This window comes from Oryza brachyantha, chromosome 1 (assembly GCF_000231095.2).
Source record: "Oryza brachyantha chromosome 1, ObraRS2, whole genome shotgun sequence".
Taxonomy (NCBI): domain Eukaryota; kingdom Viridiplantae; phylum Streptophyta; class Magnoliopsida; order Poales; family Poaceae; genus Oryza; species Oryza brachyantha.
Window position 1 is genome coordinate 33,346,806 of NC_023163.2, and position 23,218 is coordinate 33,370,023.

Sequence of the window (23,218 nt, forward strand, 5' to 3'; positions counted from 1 at the left end):
GAGAGAGAGAGAGAGAGAGAGAGAGAGAGAGAGAGATAGTGGTAGGATGGATGCGAGGGCAGGAGAAGGGAAGAGGTAAGCTATCCCGGAAGGAATGCAGTGCATGCTGGAGTTGGCGACTGCTTCAACTAAACTAAACTTGGCCTCTTCATCTCCTGACTTGCAAGTGCGGTATATATTTCGTATTTTTCTATACGAATTTAGGAGCTAGGATAGGAGGAGGAAGGCGCTAGATCTCTATCAGCATGGCTCACAGCGGCTTCTCCGGCAGCCTGACATCGCCGAGATTCGACCTCGCCGTCGACATGGGCCATCCCTTCCTCAACCGCACCGTCGACGGCTTCATCAAGATTGGCGCCGTAACTCTCTCGATCTCATCTCTGCATACAGATATACGTTGTCGTCTCTCCATATATAATATACTCCTTCCGTTCCTAAATGAAATGTTTGACACCGTTGACTTTTTTATATACGTTTGACCATTCGTCTCATTCAAATTCTTTTGTGCAATAGGTAAACCATAAAAGTATATTTAACGATAAATAAAATAATATAAAAATAATTAATAATTATGTAAATTTTTTGAATAAAACGAATGGTTAAACGTACATGAAAAAGTCAATGGCGTTAAATATTTAGGGATGGAGGTAGTACATGTTTGTATTTAATACAGGTTGGCGCTTGCAAGGTCGCTGCCGAAGAGACCTTCGACTGCCTCCAGAGAGGTCGTTACTTGGTTTCACCTACTGAATTATTTCCACATCATGTCCATTTCTCGTTCAAATGGGACAATGACACAACATGAACAACATGAATCTAATCTTTATACGTCAAATTTAGGACCACACCACCACTCTATCATATATATGCTCATGTCCTGTGGCCGTCATTCGTTCCTGTACACCATAATAATATGTAATACACCTCGTCCTCGTGAATTTATCCACCGATCGAATAATAACACACTTTCAGAGTTAGTGCTGCATGCCGTTTTCACTTTTGACATATTTCCTTCCTGCAGGAGACGTCTCACAGCACAAAGTTGAGCGTGCAGTTAAGTACATACAAAGATAAACACATTTCCATTCGCTTACATCCATATCCATTGTCCCATTTGGTCGATGGCCGCCGTTCCTTTAGGGACAATTTGTTCAGAAAGGGAGTCACCGTTTTGTTATTTCGAATAAAGGCTGCAACTTGTACTGCTACACTAGCGCTGATCTTGCTCTACTGAATTTGTGTGTCTGCTGCAGCTCAAGAAAATGTGCAAGGAAGGCGCATATTGGGGTACGACTAATTAATCAACTCATCTTGCATATTAATTACTCTTATTCCATTCTTTTATCAACTAAAACTTTGCTCAAAAGCTGTCAACGTACTCAATCTAACAAAGGAAGAAACAAACATTCAAGGTACTATTGCGGGTGTATACGTGGGCATGGAGTATGGAATCGAAAGAATTCGTGGTCACAGGGACTGGGTAATTAATACTACCTGCTAATTAAGTAACTATATGGTGTTTGATTAATTAGTTGATGCCTGGCCTTGGATCGATGCAATTGAGCAGAAGAACGCGATGCTTGGAGGCGCCGTGACAGGAGCACTGGTGTCTGCAGCGAGCAACAGCCACAGGCAGAACGTGGTGAAGAACGCCATCACCGGGGGAGCCATTGCCACCGCTGCAGAGTTCCTCAATTACCTTACCTGAATATGAATACTACTACTAGTAGTAGTAGTACCTTCTAATTAAGTTTTTTTTTTCATCTATGTCCCTCCCCAAGAAGGTCAAGAGTAATAATTAACAAAAGTTTCTTAATTATCTCATTTTCCTATGTGTGTGCAAAACTACAGCAATCAGAGCTTTTCATATATCTCTGTGACTGGCCCTGCGTTTGCCGACGAGCGAGATGATGCATACAATGTTAGTTTCAGCTAGCTTTAGTAGCAGTTGAATTGTGATGGCCGGGCAATAATTGTGCAAACGTATCCATCCATCGCTGCTGTTGTGCGATGCTTTTAACTGTTGGAAGTTGCGTTTGTTTTATGAGGAAAGTTGCGTGTGAATATATGTTGTGCAGAGAAAGAATGGAGGAGAGAGCGTTCTCCATATCCTCCTTATCCCTCTTGTTTGGAATCGTCACTGCTAGATAGCTAGATGTTACGTTAACTTTTCGTGATGCTCAAACCAATTGTATTGGTTGCGACATGCATCATCATATTGTACATTTTTATTGTACACTACCCCAGTATATATGCAGGCTACGAGTGTAATATTTTCTCTGTCGTCTAGTATAGTAACAGGTAGCCATTGACACAGCTTATTTCCATCCACAGCTATATACATACAGATAGTTACTGCATGCAGGGGACAAAGACATTGACACTCCACAGACGAGACGATGCTCCACTTGCAGCTCGCCTTTACTTTATAATAAATCTTTGCTCGATCCGCCACTGCCTCAACGAAAACAGCAAGTCGAATTGTGTATCATATATAGTCGTTAATTATGACTGAATTAATACACATACTGATCGATATATATAGGTAGGCATGCAATTTTTTTTTAAAAAAAATGTTGTTGCACACGCACATATGCATGCTATTAATCTAGCTAGACGATGATCGTGTAGGTGAGAAAAAGAATGTATTTCTTAGTGCTTGCCCACATGATTCACAGGCGTGCCATGCATGTTAGATCAGCATGGTATCTAATTAACTTAGCAAAATTTAACAGAGCTACACATATAGCATGGACCCTTATATATATCCGATGGATCAAACAAGACGAGGAGAGGCTACTGTATGCGATCGAGCAGCCTATTCCTATCCTTATTCCTCTTCTCTAAGCGCATGGTGATGGTGGTCCCTCGGTTCATGGCGTCCATTCCTTGCTTCTCTCCTCTCCTTTCTTGTTGCATTGGCAGATGGAGTGATTAAGCAGCTAGCTAGTGCGTGAGGCATCGGTCCATCTCCCATCCCATCCATTTTAATTTGCTTCTTCCTTTAATTATTCTGCACCTAGATACCTAGCATGCACGGTATCATCCAATTCCATCTCGATCGATCTCGTCTCTCCACTCTCGCGCGCCCACACGGCTGGCTATAAATAGGGCCGGGGTGCGTTGCCATTGCTCCTCAGGCCAGCGATTCACAAGCTAATACACAGCTAGCTAAGCTTCTAGTGGCCAGAGGAAGAAGAAGCGTCTGAGAATGTCGTGCTGCGGTGGCAACTGCGGATGCGGCTCCGGCTGCCAGTGCGGCAACGGCTGCGGCGGGTACGTATATCCCTATGCACACAGATGCATGCACTTCTATATCTATACTATATGCTAGCTTACTGAATCATATCGATCCATCAAGTGACGATAGATAGATGCATGCAGATGCAAGATGTACCCTGAGGTGGAACCCACGACCACGACCACCACCACCACCTTCCTCGCCGATGCCACCAACAAGGGGTAATATTATTTATATAAATATGCATCTCATACTCAATTTGTAGTTATGCTATACTAGTACGTACGTAGGACGTATGAATGGACGATCCATCGATCATATATAATATAATTTGTAGGTCTGCTGCTTCGGGAGGATCAGAGATGGGGGCTGAGAACGGCGGCTGCGGCTGCAACACCTGCAAGTGCGGCACCAGCTGCGGCTGCTCCTGCTGCAACTGCAACTAGATGATCTCCCATCATCATCAACATGCACGCAGCTAGCTGCGACTACTATTATGTAATGTAACGCTCGCCTCATCAGGGCCACTGCATGGCTACCTTAAGCAAGCAAGGGCAAGGTGATTGATTCACACTCACTTTGCTGCTAGCTTAGCGTCTCCTGTATGTCATGTTGCCGCCTGGCCCCTAAATAAAATTCCTTACTCATATAACTGCTAATCGGACTCAAAATACAAATATAATCCTGCGTGCAATGTAACGTCTAACTGGATGCTTTATATTACATCTTCGAATTATCAATTCGATCACCCAGTGCATAACCTCTCAACAAGATCGAAGTGAAACAAGATCCTAATTACTGCACAGAAAAGTTTTGAGTGCCAGACAGAGACAGACATGGGAGCTTATCCTCTGCAGCATTCGAGGGGTGCCGGTTGGACATACCATTTGCATCCATGCTACTTATGCTAGATAGATAGGCGCATAAGAGGAACGAAAAGTAATTTATATATAAGAAAAAGTTATATATGTATTTTTAACGACCTAAAAGCAAGGTTGAAAAATAAACTTATATAAAGAAAACCACAGATCAACTTAAATTGAAAATTAAAATTTTAACTTATAAGCATAATCAGAGGATATTTGTACGATTCAAAAGTTTTGTCTAAATGGCCCTTTCAAACTATATGATTGCACACCATTGAGGTCTCCTTTCAAACGGAGGAATTTAATTTAGAAGGAAATGAACTGAAACCCATTAGAGATGCCATCACTGATCTCTGCCACAGCACAGGTGCCGCGGCTCCGTGGCCAGGAGATGCATGCACTGAAAGCAGATCACCGTGAGGACTTGCTCCTGTCCTCATGTGCCGATTTACTGCTGAATGCTTGCCTCGTAAGTACTAGCAAGTAGGAGTAGCAACTACTAACAAAATGGCACTAATTGTAGATTTTACATTCTATGTTGTACAAGAGATGAATTCAATTAGCATGACCAAAACTCCATCTTCTGTTTAGCCTACACATTTACAATGTTAAGTCTCAATACAAATCTAAGGTTACTTTCCTTCAGGTAACAAATAACACTAGCATACACACCTTTTTTACTTGCGATGGAAACAAACACGGGAAGACTATTATTGATCCCAGCATGCCTCACAAAAAGTTGCGCTGGCTCAATCTGAATGGTTTGGCTACAAAACTGCAGTCTCGCACTTATGCGCGGCACCTCTTCTGACTTAGTTATTACCTCATCGAGGTAGCCACAAAACTTAGATGCTCATTACAGGATAATCTCGAATCAACTTGCAGATGAGGGGTGATTCAGATCCTTTAAAGAATTAAGAAATTCAGAGGCATGTCCATGCATCCGGACCAAGGAATTTACACGATGCAGTAAGATCTGAAACAATTGTCAAAACCCATTAGTAACCTCATAAACTACGCCATGCCAAGATCAACACAGCAGGTCAACTGCAGAGATATTATTGATATGTGCATTTCGAACAGGTCATCTATTCCCAAATTCCATCGCAAGGATTGAAGAAACGTTGTGTTGCAGTATGTACGCGATATAGGTAATAAGAGGAAATGTATCGATAAATAAATATTAGTCCTAAGCAGGACATATATTATTTCCAGAAGCATCACAGCATTGAGGAAATAATGTGCCGCACCACAAGAGATAAAATTAGTGAGGGGTTATCCAAAACAACGTTAGCAAATTCATAGGAACTGCAGCCAGAAGGTACGTTGTGATGAAGTTTAGCTGCACACACCTTTTCATAGCTTGGAGCAGAGGAATGCAGCAACAGATTCTACTGCAATGAGCGTATAATTGAAAGCACCAATTCTAGTCCATATTTTTGATCCACCGAAATGTAGCATATCCAAGTGATTATTGAACTCCTAGATCATTTGACAACTGCAGTATCCCACGCATTTGAAGGTATGGGTTTTCCAGGAGTTTTTCATTATTACACTGGCAACAACATAAATAACATGTCAATACCGACAGAATTGAGAGATCAGATATAGATGGAAATATGAAACCTCCTGTCACTTGAAGCACCTGACATTGCAGCAGAAGCTAATCTAGACAAACTGATGCATATAGATGGCATTCATGTAAAATTTCAAATTCTGCCCCCATAATGAGATAGGAAATGAGGCCCCACCTGTTGAGCTTTTGAGATGAGACTTTGAAGCATCCGTTGGTAGGTCTCGGGTTCTTCTGTCATCATTCTCTGTACATACAAATTGTATTAAGCAAAATGTACCAGAACTATAACCAAACAATCGACGATTGCAAGAAGCATACCTTCAAAAGAAAGGCAGCAGAATAATATGCCACCCTTGAGTCAGTATCATCCAGAAGACCCCTGTTGGTGTTGAATAATTAAAGGGTAAACATCATGTGTTAGCTTAGCTACACATACAACACATCAAGTGACTAATCTATGTAGCACAGAAAAGATTACCTGAAGAATTCGTTGCCTTCTACTTCCTTAAGAGCCTCCTGATCAGCTGTGCATTTACCAATCAAGAGTAAAAGAAGAGCTGCTCGAATATCTGATGTAGCACCAGGAAGATTGCCTCTACCTGTGCTACCAACAGCAATACCCAATGCAATATCATCGCTAGCTGCACCTTCAAGTTGCATCAATGGCCAGAAAAACAATGAAGTTGGTACACGCGCTACAAGCTGCATAGGAGCTATTGCAAGTCCTCTCAGAAGTAGTGCTGCCATTGATGTCTCACATAGTAAAGTGGACTGAGCAGTTTGATTTACACTTATATCTTGCAATGTCTCGCTCCTGCAAAGGTTCTTGTTTCCAACATTTTGGTGCGATGCAAGGGTTTCCAGATGGCTCTCAATGTTCTTAGTTGTACAGCCAAAAAGTTGACCAAGGGATTGAAGGCCACCCATATGCATCACACTTGAAGATGGAAGCCTCAGACATAATTGAGAAAACAACATGTCACACATCTGCACGGGGAAAATACAGGTCAGAGAAGATTAAACACAAGATTCAAGAATAGTAGTTTGTTCAAACAGCTCATTCCACAGGGGACCACAGAGGCAACTAACTGTCTTTAAGCAGTTAAATAAAGGTGAGGAGACAACAAAACTGATTTCATATTTTTAACAAAAGTTGGACTTGGAAAATTTTTAGCTTGGTTACAATTAGCTGTGAGTATATTGATGAAGATTCATCAGAACTCTTCTCAGAAGTTCTTACATGCCAGGATATTGTTAGCTGTAAGATACTAATGTCAACTGCAAAATAAACTAATCGACCAAGCAGGTATATTGCTGCCAAATGTTTAGGACAAAATATGCCTACCACTTAAAAAAGAAAGAAAGAAAATGTAATAGGAAGTAGTTGACACCAGAAAGGAAGTACCAGCCTGACAACAAAAACTGCAAGCTGGGGAGAGTTTGAGCATGCTAAATTCAAACTTTATGAGCAACGATCAGTACAGTAATGGAACAGTCAAATAATCAAGAAACATTATAATGTCACTCCTAAAATTGTCTAAATAAAACTGATACCATAAAAGTCCCCTTTGCAAAATTTAAGAAGTCAATTTTATCTTGTGTTCTTTAGGATCCTTGGGAGGGACCAAAAGGGGTTTAAAAAATTTAACACTAGGCATCAGTACCTCTTGGTGCCTCCCCAGTACCAGAAAAACTCTTTATGTTTTAACAAGGAAACTGCTACATACACTACCAATGATGGCTTGCACCACAAGTGCCAAACACTCATGTGAAAGTAATCACCTTTAAGATGTTAATATGGTCTGTCTCATTATTTTGAACCACAAGCAACAAAGCACTGTTCATAATATCTATAACCGCAAAAGCTTTATCCAGGCGATTTTTGCTATGATCAGCAACTGCGTGCTCTTGCATGTCATTGTCATCCAATAATAATTTGCAACGCATCAAAAATTTGTCCAGAACATATAGAAATCCCCATCTAATGAAGTTATGTTTTGACTTCAGAAGCCCACATAGCAGACAAACAGGCAATGAAACTTCTGAACATGACAAATCTTGGCTTCCAGCAACTTCAATTTCATCTTGGAGCTTTTGGATTTTAGACCATATAGAACCATCTGTTTCCTCACTGATTTCAGAAAGGAGCAATTCAACTAGCCAAATATATCCATGATGCCTGTATGATGAAATCTGCGAGTTAAGAAGCGAGTGCAAAGTAGCCCAGCAAAGCCTTGCTCTAAGTGCAACATCAGCATCTTCATGTCCATCTCTAATGCTGCTGAAACACTTGTAAGATTTTGTTATTTGGATCATATAAGTAAACTCAGTGTCAATCCTAGAAAATGTGCTGACTGTTCCATCAAGTTTCCTGATAACCTTGTCCAGAAGCTGCAAATATCAAAAGGCAATCAGGATAAAAACAGAAACAGTTTTTTTCTTCTAAAAACGATGTGATGTTTCAAGTTCATCCAACAATATCCCTAATCCCTACTTTATACAGAAGAAAATATTAACATATATTGCATTGTCTGTAGACCATAGAAATGAAGTCCTATGAACAGAAGAAATGTGCATAGCAGCAATCTGCCAATCTATCAACTAATCCAAATAGAATAGGGATTTATTTGTTGGTCACGACCGTTGCTTGTTTTTAGGTGCAGATTGTGGATACAGTTACCCATTACGCACAATCATGTATTTTTGTGATTTATTGACATGAAAGTGAAAGTCAACAAAAATGAAGCCGCTTTGCTAACTAGTGTCCTATGTCTACTCTTAGCTTCATAACTGTGCAACAAATATATTAGCACACAAGTCGAGGTATAATACCACATTCAACTGCTCATATTCTGTTGACTGTGACAAAGCTGCTGATATAGCTTTTCTCAGCATGTCTCCAACACCTTCAACACCATGCTTCACAGATATATAGAAGGCCTCTGGGGCATCAACACACGAAAGAAGGGAAGCAAGGGGCTGAGCATCATCATAGGTGTAGGTCGAAAGGCCTCCAGCCAAGCATGTTTCGTTTATTTGATGCAATACATAGTCAAAAAGAACAAAGAACAAATTCCGCTTCTCCTCCCTTGAGTTGGCTCGTGAATACTGCAAATGAGAAGGTATAAACATAGACATCTTTTCGGTGCATAAAATGAGTAATGCAGCAGAATGAAAAATACCCCAACAATAAACCTCTTGATGGAGTCTGAGAACAACAATTATTAGAAAGATACTGAGCTGAATTATTGTTTGATAACAAGACATCTAGGTTTGAGAAAGAACAGATCATTGGCAGGCCCATAAACCATTGTAATTCATTACTTCTTACTGTTTACTAGCAGTTTGTGCACAAGATACTAAATAGATAAAGAAGAAAAAACCAGCTAAACGTGCAAAAGAGATATAGTACCTCGAGACAGATATAGTCAACTCCACCAACACGATCGATCTGGTCAGGAAGAAAATGTGTATCAAGGGCACCATTCGTTGCTCCATCAGATACTTGATACAACATATTTGTCAGCATGCAAATAAGTTTGCTGTGCACTACTTTTGCCCACGAATGCTCCACACTTATCTCAAGAAGAGTCTTGATAACCTATATATGATAGAAAAAGGAAATTTCAGATCCTCATCAACAAGAGATAATTTACTTACAGAAATTAAATGTAAGTACATAGCATATGTGTTCATACAGTGTTTTTGAAACCTATGTGACACAAAGGAATGAATGATTAATCAAGTGCACAATTGCAATTACCACTCCAAGATTAAAAACCAGTACATTTTTTTTACATAAAAAATGAAGGCATGTGAATAATTGCACTAAGAAAATTCTGCAAGTCAAGAGTGTGAAATTTTGAAAGAAGAAAGATATGTTTCCTTACCCTAATGTCCAGACCTCCAAGTCGGCTTCTAATGATTTTCCCTCCATCACATACAAAATAAAATAGACAACTCAAAGCTGATGCCCATACAATCTCTTGCCGCTCCTCCATCTATGAAACCAAGAGTATCAAACAGAACCATATGTGATATTTATCAGCCTACATAAAACTTAGCATCTCATAGAAAAGCATAAAGATAAATGTAACAGAACAAAGAACATCAATTAACTCAAGAGTCAACCAGTTTCCACAGGAAACAAAATGGTAGAAGCACCAGCACATAATCATCAGTTGCAAATTACTTGGGCAAAAAAGGAGACTCAATTTGAAGTACCAACATATATGATAAAAATCAATATTTGATTGAGAAACAATCACCTGAACAAGGAGAAGAAGAACCTCAAACAATATTTTCAGAAGCCACGACTCAAACTGATCAATAGCAGGACTAATCCTCTGGCCTTGTTCAGATTCTGTAGCCCTCTGATCATCCATACTTCCATATTCACTGTTCATAAAAGAATGGTTCACAGTTTCACTTTTCTCAATAAGTAGTGCATCCTCAACTATCATAGGCTCCAGTAGGTGTGCATGGATCCCAAGGTTTAGGATCAGATCAAATGCCTTTGTCCTGGCAGGCGATTTTTGAGAGCTCAACATACCCTAAAAAGCAAATAAATGTTAGAGATGTAATCGCATAATCCCTTTCAGTTCACTGTCATGCAAAAAGTAGAACACCTCAAGCATATATAGTGTCAGAGGGGCAGCAGCCTCCGAGTCCATCATATACCTGGACCAAACAAAATAAAAGAAATCACTGAAACCCTCAGAATAATATGCACAGCATAAGATATATGAAGAGATATCTGCAAGGCAGAAACTTCAAAAATTGAACAAAGGGATCTAAATAAGGGTTTCAAAGTCTGTAGGGTTAAAAAGAAAAAAAGGCTACACCAGGCTTGCCATAAGTGTTTGACAGGATCACAATAATCTCAACTATTTTACTGAAAAGTGTTCACATTTACTCATATACATCAAAGTTAGTACTGTATCTCCTGAAGTAGATGACAACATCACTATTGTTCCTATACATATTCCCACTGTCTCAAATAGAAAAACCTAGTACTGGAATCTAGTACTACGAATCAGGAAAGAAGTCGTTTTTTCTACTTTGAGACAGGTAATACACAGAAACAACAATTAATTGCTTGAACTCCCAATCAACGAGAGCAAGACACAAGTATGTGTTTATACTCTAAATGCTGCCTTGACTAAAAAAATGTTTTTTTTTCAGGTAATAAATGCTTCTTCGAGTCATGATAATGCTGCAAGCAATTGAGCTATCAGTAAAAAACCTAAAAGAAACTACATGGTCACATTTTTCAGGGTAAGTAAAATATATTAGAAACATTTTCAGGCCTGTGAATGGAGAAAATAAAACAAAATGGAATCAAAATAATAGGGTGTAATGTTATTTACATATCGATGACAAGTTTGATAAGGACACTGAATGCCACATCTGCTGAAGGTTGGCGACTCTGGGTGGTCAATCTTGACGGGGCACTGAACTGATTTGAATTTGAAGTTGACTCGGAGCAAACTTCAGCTATGACTTCCGAAATTTCAGCAGGGTTCAATTTTAAAGGTTGCTGCTCACTGGTAAATATGGATAACTCAATGAGCAAGACATTCATCCAAGTGCATTATTAAACATGGCTGTAACAAATAGATAGAGACACGAGACTCATACTCAAGAACAATGTTATATAACTCAAAAGAGTGGTGTTGATTTACAGAAGAAAACCATCATTTAAAATAAATACGGTAAATTAACATAGAGGTAACACGAGCCTCATTAATTTGCATTTTTTTCCCATAGGTTTGTCAACTAAGCATTGGTTCCTTTTTTTTCTATACATCAAATTGTTCATCTGTAATATAAACACTTACAGTTCATTTCTGTAATGTAACACTGACACTGGACTTGTATAGGCATTTGAAATGCTGTCCTGGATTATGTACAAAGTGAATAAATGAAACAAGGAAAGTACCTGTAATGCCTATACTGAAAAAGGGGACGTGCTCGAGGCTGGAAGGTGTTTGCTGGTATGTTCATCCTACATAACAAGTAGATGGTCTCATATATAAGAAAATTTAATTTATCGTCGATTTCAACAACCATAAACATTGTGCACGATAACTGGCTTAGTGATTTTACTCATAAGGGTGTAGACATAAAAGAAGTACTATACACCACTGATGTCAAAAGCAACTATGCCCAAAAATAATTATTATTTCTTGAAAAAATAATTTCATCAAATCATAACCAGAAATGTCCATTCAAGGGCAAATTCTTGAAGAGCATCAATATGTCAAGGGGGCTTCTTTTCAACAAAGAAGGAAATGTAAGAAGAATGTAAGGCAGTGTGAGTATGTTTCATGCAAACCGAAATGCAGTCTGTACATCATTGAAAAACCTACCAGACTTGGTGAGGGCCCGATTTCATTCGTTTTGAGGCGGTTATTGCTTTCAAATGACTTTGTGATGATGCAAAGGTACTTGCTGTAGAAGTTGAGGGTTGCAGCAGATCAATATCAGGAAAGTCCTGGATAAAAGAATATTTCCACTGTTGATCATTAATCTTAGCCTCCATATCTCCAACTAGAAGAGCTGCAGCACCAACTTCAAGAAAACCCTGTGTATGAAAATCTTGAAGGTCCGCAAAATCATTGCTGCTGATACAGGAAGCAGTCAGTGTTCACAAGACTATTAGTGATATACTTTTTAATAGTTGAAATGATCTATCTTCACAAGTAAACTAGTAGAGCAAAAAATTCCAGTCAACACAAATGATCCAAGTAATAAGCACAAAAGAACTACCTCTCTTTGGCAGAAGCCGATGCTTGCCTTTCACCATATACATGCCATCGCCAATTTAAAATGTCAAAGGATATATATTTGCTATCATCTCCAGGCTCTCCCCCATCAGCTTTTTCACTTGCTGATGATATTAAATCTGATTGGGTATGGCACTCCTTTGGTTCAACAAGATCTCTGTTGGTAAGAGTTTCTGGAGTCAACTGAGAAACTAAGGACCTGTTCAAAAAAGATGAAAGTGATGGGAGCGATTGTTTTGTCGAGGTTGGTGCAACAGACTGGACGATTGGTTGGAACGACAACTTTGGGATATGCCTCGCAACTAATGAGCGGACATAGTTCAAAGACTTCACAAGAGATGGTGAAGCAAAATTGGATATTGGTGGGACGGCAACAGAGGAATGTGGCAAAGCTGATGATGATCTCGGATTTCCCAATGGTTCACATTTTGCTATCGTATTTGCACAAAAGAGATCGATTTGGCGTAGTGTTTGCACCCTTGGGGTGTACCTAATGATAAAGAGGCATAGTGTTTCACTGTTAGCACAGATAGGTTTCAAGAATAAAAAAGAGACCAACAAATGGCCATAAACTTACCGGATAAGATATGTCTTTAACAACGACACACATTTAGGGACAACTGCTGGGCTGGTTGAAAAGATCACCACGTTAGTAATAGGAGACAAATCAAAATATTTGATGCAAATGCCACAAAATAAACCAGAAATAAAATATCAACGCTGAAAGTGTACCTGCGATCTCTTTCTGCAAGAGCATGGTCAATGAGCACATTGTAAGCCATATCGATGGTTGATGGGTTGGCTATATAATCCTGCAAGCACATAACAAACTTACTGAAAATGGATTAAATATGAATTACTTGAGGTGATAAAGAAAAGGTGGATGCATCATATAACCTTTGCTAACAAAAAAGAGCAGGGACGCAGAAAGACAAGGCAGAGAAACTAAATATGAGGCACCGATAGAGTTATGAAAGATATGCCGACAAATTAACAAAACAAACAGCCAAATGACAAAATTTTAACAAGATCCACCTAGATATACAGGATATTTCATTTACATTAGGCAGGCAAACTTTTATAAACTACACTCATGAGCATAAAGCTTCCACGGCCCTAAAACATAAGCCACAACACAGACATGTTGGGTCAGATCTCTACACAACCTTTTTCATTCAGGTTTATGTTATAAAATAGCCACGCTGAAGCAAGTTTTGGAATTACAAAATTGTAGAGGGAGAAGAGATGTCTATGGGTCTAACATAAGAGCAAGTTAGAGTATAATTAAGTCATAATAGCAAGACGTGTTACTGGTTTTGCACACTTCTGACCACTGATTTTTGTCAGTTAATATGTGTGCAGCATGGTACTAGCATGGCCCAAGAAGCAGCCTTATCCAGATAGATACTGAATGTTCTATAATGAAGTTCAGACTTCAAAGTAGTGAATAGTGTATTTGAGAGAAACAACAGTATGCCGAAACAATGATAAATGCAATACTTGATGATACATAGGTCTGAATTTCCGCATCACACTTTAAATGCATAAGACAAGTCTAACATTGACATACATAACAGAAAAGGCATATATAATTGTACTGTCATCAGTATGTCGGCCTTTGCCCACGTGTCAATGAACATATTAAGAATATTATTTGATTACTAAATGGTTGGCAACGAAACAATCCAGAGAAAAAGTCGGTGCACTCTACACATGTGCTGACAATATAGCAGTTATGTTATGACAGTTCAAATGTATCAACAAAGGGAAACTGAAGGCTAGACAAAATTAATTAGGGCTTGGTATTTGCTCGGTTTTACCGTGTACGACAAGCATGCGTTCAGATACAGCAATATTATCTTGTATAGCTGGCTACTGCTAAACCTTGGAGTGCAGTCAAAGGTGTCCAAATATAAATATCATAGAGCATAAAGTTTAGCATGTACACCTGCCTGGATGATCCATAAGAAGCAGGCAGAGTGGCAAATTTATTTACCGTAAGCTATCCTTTGTACCCAACAGTTGGCACACTTTGCATCCAAGCTAGTGAGAATTGAGGAATTGGTTGCTTTACAATCCTAGGTTCCACATAATTGTGGTAAGCTGTGTATGAGAAACTATCGAAATGCTAGAATCTATGGGTCAGATGTGACCTAATTGTGATAGAAGGCAGAACCTATGTCATGACCGATTAGCTGCGTGTACGAGCAGCAGTAACTAAGCAAGATTAATAAGAGTGAGTTGGGCAGGATTATAAAGTAATTAGCGCAAGCCGAAGGTGAAAGCCTCAGAAAGAAAGAAAGAAAGAAACGCATCAGCTCGAATTACTAATAGTTTCTATATATAAAAAAAATGATGAGGATATGTAGTGGAGTAGATAGGAATGAAGGGAAGCGGAGTGCAGTACTGACCCGGAGGGTTCTGGAGGCCTCGGCGGGGGCAGAGGAGGCGGCGGCGGGCGGGCCATGGGTGTGCGGCGCGGGCGGCGAGAGGCAGTCGGCGACGGCCCGGCGGAGCGGCTCGGGCGGCTTGCGGGCGGAGGCGGTGGAGATGGAGGCCGCGAGGGAGACGGATCGCGGGGGGCGGTGCGGGGGAAGCTGGGGGGCGTAGTGGCGGGCGCTGGCGGTGGCGGTGGCGCCGGAGGCCCGCTTGGAGGGCTGCGCGTCGTGGAGGTGGAGCGGCATCGGGATCTCCTTCTCCTCCTGGATGCCCTAGCTCTAGGTCTCTAGGCGGCGGCGGTAGTGGGTTGCATTTGGGTGGCAGAGTCGCATCGCAGGGCAGGGGGCGTGTGGCTGATGGGGCGTGGGAGGCGAAGGCGGAGCTCCGGCGAGTCGGATTTGGTGATTCGATTTACTTACCCTGGGTCGGGAGAGAGGAGGAAGACGACAACCATCTTTATTTTTTTTCCATTTCTTTATTGATTTATATTATTTAGCTCCATCAAATAAAACCAAAACCCCCCAAATAGGAAAAACATATGGTTTTTATTTTTATTTTTGTAGGAGACAAAAACTATAATGTAATACTAGTAATAAATAAATCACACAGTTGTGCAGTACAACGAAATTAATTAAGAATTGAATTCAACGAGCTGCTAGACTTGTGGGCCTTCTTCGCCCAACATGTATGTTGTTTCATTCGGCCCAACATCCATCCATCTACTCTGTCTCTGCTATGCCTGTATACTTTTATTATCTCAACCCAAACAAGAGAGCAAGACTGTCCTTTCTTTTTCCTCTCTCAAAAGGAATGATTTACTTCAGCCAAAAGAAGTAGTGATTAGGAAACTGACATAAGATGTTTTAGTTTTTTTTTCTAGATTGAAATAAATAAATTCTAACATATATATAAACATGTTCAGGGTTCACAATCAAGTCTAGTATATATAAATGAGCATATATAATATAATGTGTGTGTCGCATGAGTATCTATCAATATCATGTCATGCACCTAGGACGGACAGGAGTAGGACACCATGCATCAAGATTCAGTCTCAACTTCTGAAAACCTCTGAAAGCGATCCAAAGACTGAAATGAAGACGAAGCTACGCGCTTGTCTCGTCTGCCTCTAATCACAAAAAATAGGTTAACTTGTAACTCTCATGACTGCCTATATCACCAACTTGCATCCTGATCCTACTAGTATTAATTTGTTCATTCATCGCCGATGACGAAAACGAAATTGCTAGTCATTAACACGTAGAGAGCTACGTCATCCTCGCATGGATACTATCACCATTTTTTTTTGGCTAATATTTTCTAAGGTCAGAGCAGCAACAATAAACTAATTAAACTAATCAGTAGTAAGGGAGTATATTATTAAGAGTCCTTGGAATTTGGATCTTAGATGCAACCGCTCTGCCTCTGCGTGTGGCTGCTGTGATCCATCGATTGATCGAGTTAGATCTTGTGTTTAAACTGAAAACTGGACAACACATTAGAGCAGGTACAATAGCAAGCTATAAACTAGCTATAAGCATATTTTAAAGAGATAACAGGGAGAGAAAAAATAAGTTGACTACTAATTTCTAGTCAGCTGTACACGGGCTTCAAGACAAAAATATGTGTATGACATGTGGGACTATGTATTGATGTTTTAGAGCAGGTACAATAGCAAGCTATAAGCCAGCTATAAACATATTTTAAACAGACAAGAGGGGAGAAAGAAGAGAGATGGGCTACTAATTTATAGCCATCTGCACGCGGACTCCAAGACACAGTATATATATGACATGTGGGACCATGTACTAATGTTTTGTAGGTACCTATTATATAAATTGGCTATTAGATTGACTATAGATGAATTTGAACTTGCTCTTATAGGTAACTATTATATGAGTTGACTATTAGATTAACTATAGATGAGTTGGAGCTTGTAGTTGGTTATGCTGTTGAACTTGCTCTTAGCTTAGCTACAGGCTCTATTATAATAAATTAATAATTATATTGTATTCGCCCAAGGACATGCGTGTGTAATGGAAGGCTAGCTTAGCTAGGTGTCACGTTAATAACAATACATTGACCTATCACCCTGTACACCAAGGACTAGCTAGCTGCACTCTTCTTCATTAGACAAACAAGACAGATACATGTTTACTCGCTCCATCCAACAATAAACTTGCTCCTAACATCAAATAAACTCGTTCCTAGTATCCTAATACAACTTTCATAATATTAAGAAAAGACTAACTAACATATATACCTCTTATTAATAGGATACAACTTTAGTAATAATGATATACCTTTTATTGATAGAGAAGTAGTATTGGTGGGCAAGTAAGTAGGGATGAAACTAGTTAATTTTCAATTAAACGTAATGAAAAAAGATTAAAATTAACTAATTTTACAACAATTCTTAAACCTTACAAGTTGATTTATTTCACGAGGGGGAAGCACGCTGGTAGTAAGTTGCGTCATGAAACTGAATTAAGTCGGTGGTACGGTATTGAGAAATAACCTGTATACGCATACATACAGTCAAATTCATTTCACTATCAGTTCATCCATTATTTCAGTTATTACTTCATGATCTCATCCATGGTACTCCCTCCTATCTTCTATATTTAAAGTCATCAACTTTTATGCATACATTTAAATATTCATCTTATTTAGATTTATTGTAACTGTTCAAAGATACAAATCTACTTATAGTTTACTTAACAACAGAATAAATCATAATAAAATAAACAATAATTATATATTTTTTAATAAGACTGATGATCAAATATAGATTGATTTAAGAGTCAATGATGCCTAACATACAAACCCAAAGGGAGTAGTAAATATATAAACAGACATCACATCGATTACAAAGTGGAGTAGTAACAAACATAGATGAATCGTAACATATAAATACAAGCTAGTTGCCAAATGGGATGCAGATGCAGTGTGCGAGTAAAATCAAAAGTGAATAAATGCATGAAAACTACTACGGATATAAAATGCTAAGCGAGACGTGACCCCAAATCCATCGACAAAAGAGCATATGTACTTATGTGCACACAAGTGGCTGAGAATTAATTCGATGCGTACGCACGATTTTGGTCCCTTGAAAGCGATTTTCATGCATACTTTTGAGTTTTGTCGCTATTTCATCCCATATTTATAGTTGCTTGCTACAAGCACCCAAAAGTCAGAGAATGTATGCCTCGTTGACCAGTGAAAAAATACTAGTCGTGATAGAGAATTTAAGTAGCATATTTTCTAATGGAATAATGTGATAGCAATATAGTATTTGTTTAATTAAGCTTATTGTTAATTAGCTACTGTACATGCGCCCTTAATTTAGCAGGTAACAAAAACTCTCGGCGCGTCAATTCGTCTTCGCTCTTGGTGCTCTAGGCTGAGCAGTTTCCGGTAGCATAAGTTATACGCTATTTTAAACATTATGAGAGTCTGTAATTATAACACTTAAAAAAATAAACTAGTAGCTAGGAGGTAGAAAACCTAGCTTAGCTTTTCCATATTACAAGAAGCTACATTCTCTCCGGCTGATTTACAAAATCTTAAGCTTCACAAATAGTGCCTGAGGATGTTCAGAAAAGACTCTTCACATATAATCAATAAAATTACATCGATCAATCAGGTGAATGGCGACATTTCTCAAGTGGATCAATTGATGTTAAGGGGTTGCATCGATTGGATATGAATAAATTCTTGACAAATCCTCATTACTGCTCCCTACACACTTTTTCCCCCAAAACATACTGACTATATGTTTGCAAACCTATACACTATTTACTGGTGAATAGTAGATCAACTGAGGTTACATTACACCTGACGATTTAACATGACATCTCCTTGCATTGGCTAATGTGACGAAATGTATGCATAGCTAGGAACCTTTTGTCTATCTATTAGCTAGAAGTACTTGTGAGGTGTGAGTAGGACGTTGTTCCCTTGAATTAATTAATCACCATTATATAATGGTGCTGATCGGCGTTTAGCATGCATGCCCACATGTTTAGCGATTTAATTGACTGTTTAAGCTTCTGGATCGGTGGAGGAAGAAAGGAAGAAAAAGGTAGCCAATGTAAGTGCGTGCTTTCTTTTCCTTTCATTGGTTTGGATGTTAGGTAGAGAAGTATGCAGGCTCAAATCGGTTGAACTACGACCAAGTAATACTAACACCGTTTCATATTGTAATACTTTTTAGGTTTATCTAAATTTATTAATCGATGAATGTATATAATTTATATACATTTTTAGATTCATTAACGTCTATATGAATCTAGGGAAACTTATAAAGTCTTATATTGTGAAACGGAGGAGTAGTAAAAACTAATTTATATCCATATTATATTGTTCACACTTTAGAAGCCAAGGCTGTAGTTGCCATAGTTTTAATGAATGGGAAATGGAAACATAGAAATAAAGTGATTTTGGCCTGAATTGTGAAAAGGAGATGGCCGACGCAAATAATTAGTGTGCATAAATAAATCCAGGTAAAAAAAGTACTTTGAAATCGAAAGTGTACCAAACACAACCTAGTACTATAGCACTAGTACACCACCACATACAGTGTGAATTAAGGTTGCTAATTAAGCATGCGGTTCATAATTAATCAAGTCAGTCGGTGATGCCAATGCGTGCACCGACAACCATTTGAGTTGTTTCTTCTTATTAATTTATAAAATCAACACGGTCGCATGTTTGATCAGTGTTACTCCTATATTAAGTTGTTAATTAGCTAGCTCCCATTGGTACATATTTGCATCGATCTTCTATAGTACTACAGTTTAGTAACAGTCACCAATTTATCATATTTTAACAAAATAATAAGTATATATACTTATGTACCAATAGATATGCTACCTCTTTCACTAAATATTTAACGTCATTGACTTTTTATGCACGTTTGACCATTTATCTTATTCAAAAAATTTACATAATTATTAATTATCTTTATATCATTTTTTTATTGTTAAGTATACTTTTATGCATATATATATATAGCTTCATATATTATATAAAAAAATAAATAAGACGAATGGTCAAATGTATATAAAAAAGTCACCAACGTCAAATAATATTTAGAGACGGAGAGAGTTTATAATACTTTGAATGTCTTAATAAAGATCTTACCAGTAGCTCATTGGTTGGCGTGGCTCATTTTGAATCATTTTTGGGAGGATCTTGAACATGAGCTGGAGCCGAGTTAGGTCGTCAACTTGGGGCCTCCATTTTTCTTTTCTCTGCAATACTGCGGGTCACATCTGATGCAAGGCAAGCTCACAGTCACAGGTCGCAAAAAAGGGCGAAAGGCACACGGCCAAGATTGCAATCAAATTAAGGTCAATTGAAAACCGCTCGATGTCTCCGTCAAAGATCACATTCCAGCGGCTGCAAGCAATGTTTTTCCAACAAATATGTGGATACAGTGTGTTTGTCGCATGATCGATGCCAGTTGAATTGGTGTCACCTTCCAAAATTTTCGCCCAAAATCCTTGTAACACCGCACCACTGATATGTTTTTTAGAATTTCTGCTATGGTATTCTTTCTCCTCGGAGAATGTCCGTTGCGAAACGATGGTAAACGTATTCATAAGCCTCGAGTGTCCAACCAAACCTAACTACCAGAAACAAAAAAAAAAAAATGGGTGAGTGATGCTAGCAGTAAATATCATCTCCTCCATCCTAAAATATTGCTGCTTAGGTTAAGATTTTATCATCGTAGTATTACGGATCTAGATATCTAGATACCGACCAACTTGCTCTATGGTGTACTATAGGAATCAAATACTATTCTATGTACCAACATTTTAGAATGGAGGAAGCAACCATTTCCTAACATTAATTATTACTAATATGTGTAGGTACAACAATTACATAGTTGGAAAATGGGCTATAATTATTCTAAGTGGATGTGTATCATCCAAATAGTCACAAAGGAAATTTTAATAACAAATTGGTGTGTAATATAATGTTACATAAACATGCACGTTCAAATGTAACCCACATGACAGCAAGAACAATTTACCCTTGAGAGTATAGGCATATTAATAATTATATATTGTTTATTGTTGTGGCTAGTTACTAGTAGAAGTTAAAATTAATAGTGATATATCTTATTAATTTTTTTCATAACTATATAATCTAAATAGTATGTAAGAAATTTAAATAACTATCTAATCTAAATAGTATGTAAGAAATGAAATGAGGATCGTACTGGTTCTAAATTTTTGGGGACAACTAGAAAGTAGTTGAAGAAGGAAGTATACAACAAGACGACTTGGAACGAAATTAAAAAAAAAGGTTGGAAAAAGTAAAGGAGAGTGACTGTCTATATTTATGGATCATTAAAAATTTAATAAAATAGGAGGTAGTCATAGTAATAAATAAATAAATAAAAATGGTTGAGAAAGGCAAGTGGGAGGAAGGAGGTGAGGTGTTGGTAGCGTGTGTGTGTGTGTGTGAGAGAGACAGAGGTATAAACAGAGAAGGCGCGAAAGCGGAGTGAGAGTCCCTCCCGCGCGCTCCCTCTCCCTCGCCTCGCTTCGCTTCCCTTCACTTGGTGTCGGGCAGGGCAGGGCAGGGCAGGCCAGGCCACCGCCCCATGGGGCACGGCCTCAGCTGCACCCGCGAAACCCACGACCACCACCTCTTCCGCGCCGCGCAGGCCGCCGACGTCGACACCCTGTCCGCCCTCCTCGCCGCCGATCCCGCGCTCGCCAGCCGCGCCACCATCTACGACCGCCTCACTGCCCTGCACATCGCCGCCGCCAATGGCCGCCTCCAGGTGGTCTCCGTGTTGCTCGATCACGGCGTTATGCCGGACGTCTTCAGCCGGAAGAAGCAGACGCCGCTGATGCTGGCGGCCATGCATGGCAACACCGACTGCGTCCTCGCCCTCCTCCGCGCCGGTGCCACCGTCCTCACCTTCGACTCGCCGCGCGCCAGGACCTGCCTCCACCACGCCGCCTACCACGGCCACGCCGACTCCCTCCAGGCCATCCTCGCCGCCGCGGAGGGGTCCGGGCCCGTCGCCGCCTCCTGGGGCTTCGCGCGCTTCGTCAACGTCAGGGACGAGCAGGGCGCCACGCCGCTGCATCTCGCCGCGAGGCAGGGCCGGCCTTCCTGCGTCCGCCTCCTGCTCGACAAGGGCGCCATCGTGTCCGCGCACACCGCCGTGTACGGGTTCCCCGGGAGCACGCCGCTGCACCTGGCCGCACGCGCCGGCAGCGTGGACTGCGTCCGGGAGCTGCTCGCCTGGGGGGCGGACCGACTACAGAGGGACTCGGGCGGGAGGATCCCGTACGCGGTGGCGCTGAGGCGGGGCCACCGCGCGTGCGCGGCGCTGCTGAACCCGGCGGCGGCGGAGCCCATGGTGTGGCCGTCCCCGCTGAAGTTCATAGCGGAGCTGGAGGCGGACGCGAAGGCTCTGCTGGAGGCGGCGCTCATGGAGGCGAACAGGGAGAGGGAGAAGAGGATACTCGGGCAGAAGCAGCACAAGGGTCAGGGAGGAGGAGGCATGAGCGCCGAGGAGGAGGAGTCGGAGTCCGAGGAGGAGGAGGCGTGCAACATCTGCTTCGAGCAGGCGTGCAGCATGGAGGTGAAGGAGTGCGGGCACCAGATGTGCGCGGCGTGCACGCTGGCGCTCTGCTGCCACAGCAAGCCCAACCCCAAGACACTCCTCCTGCACCCGCCCTCCTGCCCCTTCTGCCGCACCACCATCTCCCGCCTCGTCGTCGCCACCAAGAAGCCGCGACTGAGCCGCCGGCGCTCCAGGAGCAGCAGCTTCAAGGGCCTCTCGTCGGCCATGGGCTCCCTCTGCTCCTTCAGATTGGTCGACGGAGGTGACCTCGCCCACATTAAGCCTTCTCTCCACTGAACCTCAAGCGCAAGCTAGGTTGATTACCATTTTGTACATTACTATTATTACTGTACACTCCTTACCATGGAAGTGTTAGTTAATACCTCGGGTCATCATACACCAATAGCTAGGTAAACAGGAATTGGGATATTATTGGGATTTTTGGATTGCATTTCTGCTACTATTATATTGCATTGGATTTGTAGCACTATTTATTTTGTTCCACTGCCAGTGCCACCTCCCTGGCTAGTTGTTTCTTCGCTTGTCATGGTAAATAATACTAGATGCTCCCTGTTTATCATTTGTACGACTATCATACTCTTATAAATATCAGAGGGCCAAGATGCAGCTGTGCATGTTTTTACATATTAGCACTACCAAAGTTCAATTTCGGTCGTCCCCTTTTGTTGACAGAGTTTTACTCCTACCCTTAAT

The 23,218-nt window shown here is 40.5% G+C and overlaps 4 protein-coding genes across 7 annotated transcripts; 3 read left to right on the forward strand and 1 right to left on the reverse strand.

Moving 5' to 3' along the window:
• The first annotated feature begins 106 nt into the window (after window positions 1–106).
• On the forward strand, window positions 107–1,982 carry LOC102706242 (outer envelope pore protein 16, chloroplastic-like). Of its 2 annotated transcripts, XM_006645337.3 has the most exons (6): window positions 107–359; window positions 674–725; window positions 1,022–1,053; window positions 1,254–1,287; window positions 1,413–1,480; window positions 1,568–1,982. In XM_006645337.3, the coding sequence occupies exons 1-6, from the start codon at window positions 246–248 to the stop codon at window positions 1,706–1,708; spliced, it is 441 nt and encodes a 146-aa protein (XP_006645400.1). In that variant the 5' UTR covers window positions 107–245; the 3' UTR covers window positions 1,709–1,982. The 2 variants fall into 2 exon arrangements, with proteins under 2 accessions (XP_006645400.1, XP_015694532.1); XM_015839046.2 differs by lacking the exon at window positions 674–725 and having other exon boundaries at window positions 117–359; window positions 1,022–1,054; window positions 1,568–1,981.
• A 1,139-nt stretch (window positions 1,983–3,121) lies between these two features.
• LOC102706520 (metallothionein-like protein 2B) lies at window positions 3,122–3,900 on the forward strand. The gene is made up of 3 exons (XM_040527138.1): window positions 3,122–3,276; window positions 3,385–3,462; window positions 3,579–3,900. The coding sequence occupies exons 1-3, from the start codon at window positions 3,212–3,214 to the stop codon at window positions 3,685–3,687; spliced, it is 252 nt and encodes an 83-aa protein (XP_040383072.1). The 5' UTR covers window positions 3,122–3,211; the 3' UTR covers window positions 3,688–3,900.
• A 412-nt stretch (window positions 3,901–4,312) lies between these two features.
• LOC102706703 lies at window positions 4,313–15,374 on the reverse strand. 3 transcript variants are annotated; one of them, XM_006645338.3, is made up of 19 exons: window positions 14,883–15,374; window positions 13,204–13,283; window positions 13,049–13,099; window positions 12,455–12,961; window positions 12,055–12,309; window positions 11,625–11,690; window positions 11,053–11,229; window positions 10,312–10,363; window positions 9,952–10,236; window positions 9,574–9,684; window positions 9,096–9,284; window positions 8,516–8,791; window positions 7,466–8,074; window positions 6,162–6,670; window positions 6,002–6,062; window positions 5,859–5,927; window positions 5,460–5,662; window positions 4,780–5,083; window positions 4,313–4,699 (listed from the first exon to the last, which is right to left on the reverse strand). In XM_006645338.3, the coding sequence occupies exons 1-17, from the start codon at window positions 15,153–15,155 to the stop codon at window positions 5,579–5,581; spliced, it is 3,654 nt and encodes a 1,217-aa protein (XP_006645401.2). In that variant the 5' UTR covers window positions 15,156–15,374; the 3' UTR covers window positions 4,313–4,699; window positions 4,780–5,083; window positions 5,460–5,578. The 3 variants fall into 3 exon arrangements, with proteins under 3 accessions (XP_006645401.2, XP_006645402.2, XP_040379130.1); XM_006645339.3 differs by having other exon boundaries at window positions 4,313–5,083; window positions 12,055–12,306; XM_040523196.1 differs by having other exon boundaries at window positions 4,313–5,083.
• Window positions 15,375–21,456: 6,082 nt separating this feature from the next.
• Window positions 21,457–23,151, forward strand: LOC102707171 (probable E3 ubiquitin-protein ligase XBOS31). The gene has a single exon (XM_006645340.3). It carries the CDS (start codon window positions 21,527–21,529, stop codon window positions 22,799–22,801), a length of 1,275 nt encoding a protein of 424 aa, XP_006645403.2. The 5' UTR covers window positions 21,457–21,526; the 3' UTR covers window positions 22,802–23,151.
• Window positions 23,152–23,218: the final 67 nt, after the last annotated feature.

Excerpts from the sequence above, each read along its gene's own strand:
- LOC102706242 (XM_006645337.3), top strand. The coding sequence starts at position 246 with ATGGCTCACAGCGGCTTCTCCGGCAGCCTGACATCGCCGAGATTCGAC. Across the intron at positions 726-1,021 it reads CTTCGACTGCCTCCAGAGAG|GAGACGTCTCACAGCACAAA; the intron begins GTCGTTACTTGG and ends TCCTTCCTGCAG. Across the intron at positions 1,481-1,567 it reads TTCGTGGTCACAGGGACTGG|AAGAACGCGATGCTTGGAGG; the intron begins GTAATTAATACT and ends GCAATTGAGCAG.
- LOC102706703 (XM_006645338.3), bottom strand. The coding sequence starts at position 15,155 with ATGCCGCTCCACCTCCACGACGCGCAGCCCTCCAAGCGGGCCTCCGGC. Across the intron at positions 11,230-11,624 it reads TTTCAGTATAGGCATTACAG|TGAGCAGCAACCTTTAAAAT; the intron begins GTACTTTCCTTG and ends CATATTTACCAG. Across the intron at positions 6,063-6,161 it reads GAAGGCAACGAATTCTTCAG|GGGTCTTCTGGATGATACTG; the intron begins GTAATCTTTTCT and ends CAACACCAACAG.
- LOC102707171 (XM_006645340.3), top strand. The coding sequence starts at position 21,527 with ATGGGGCACGGCCTCAGCTGCACCCGCGAAACCCACGACCACCACCTC.
- LOC102706520 (XM_040527138.1), top strand. The coding sequence starts at position 3,212 with ATGTCGTGCTGCGGTGGCAACTGCGGATGCGGCTCCGGCTGCCAGTGC. Across the intron at positions 3,277-3,384 it reads TGCGGCAACGGCTGCGGCGG|ATGCAAGATGTACCCTGAGG; the intron begins GTACGTATATCC and ends AGATGCATGCAG. Across the intron at positions 3,463-3,578 it reads GCCGATGCCACCAACAAGGG|GTCTGCTGCTTCGGGAGGAT; the intron begins GTAATATTATTT and ends TATAATTTGTAG.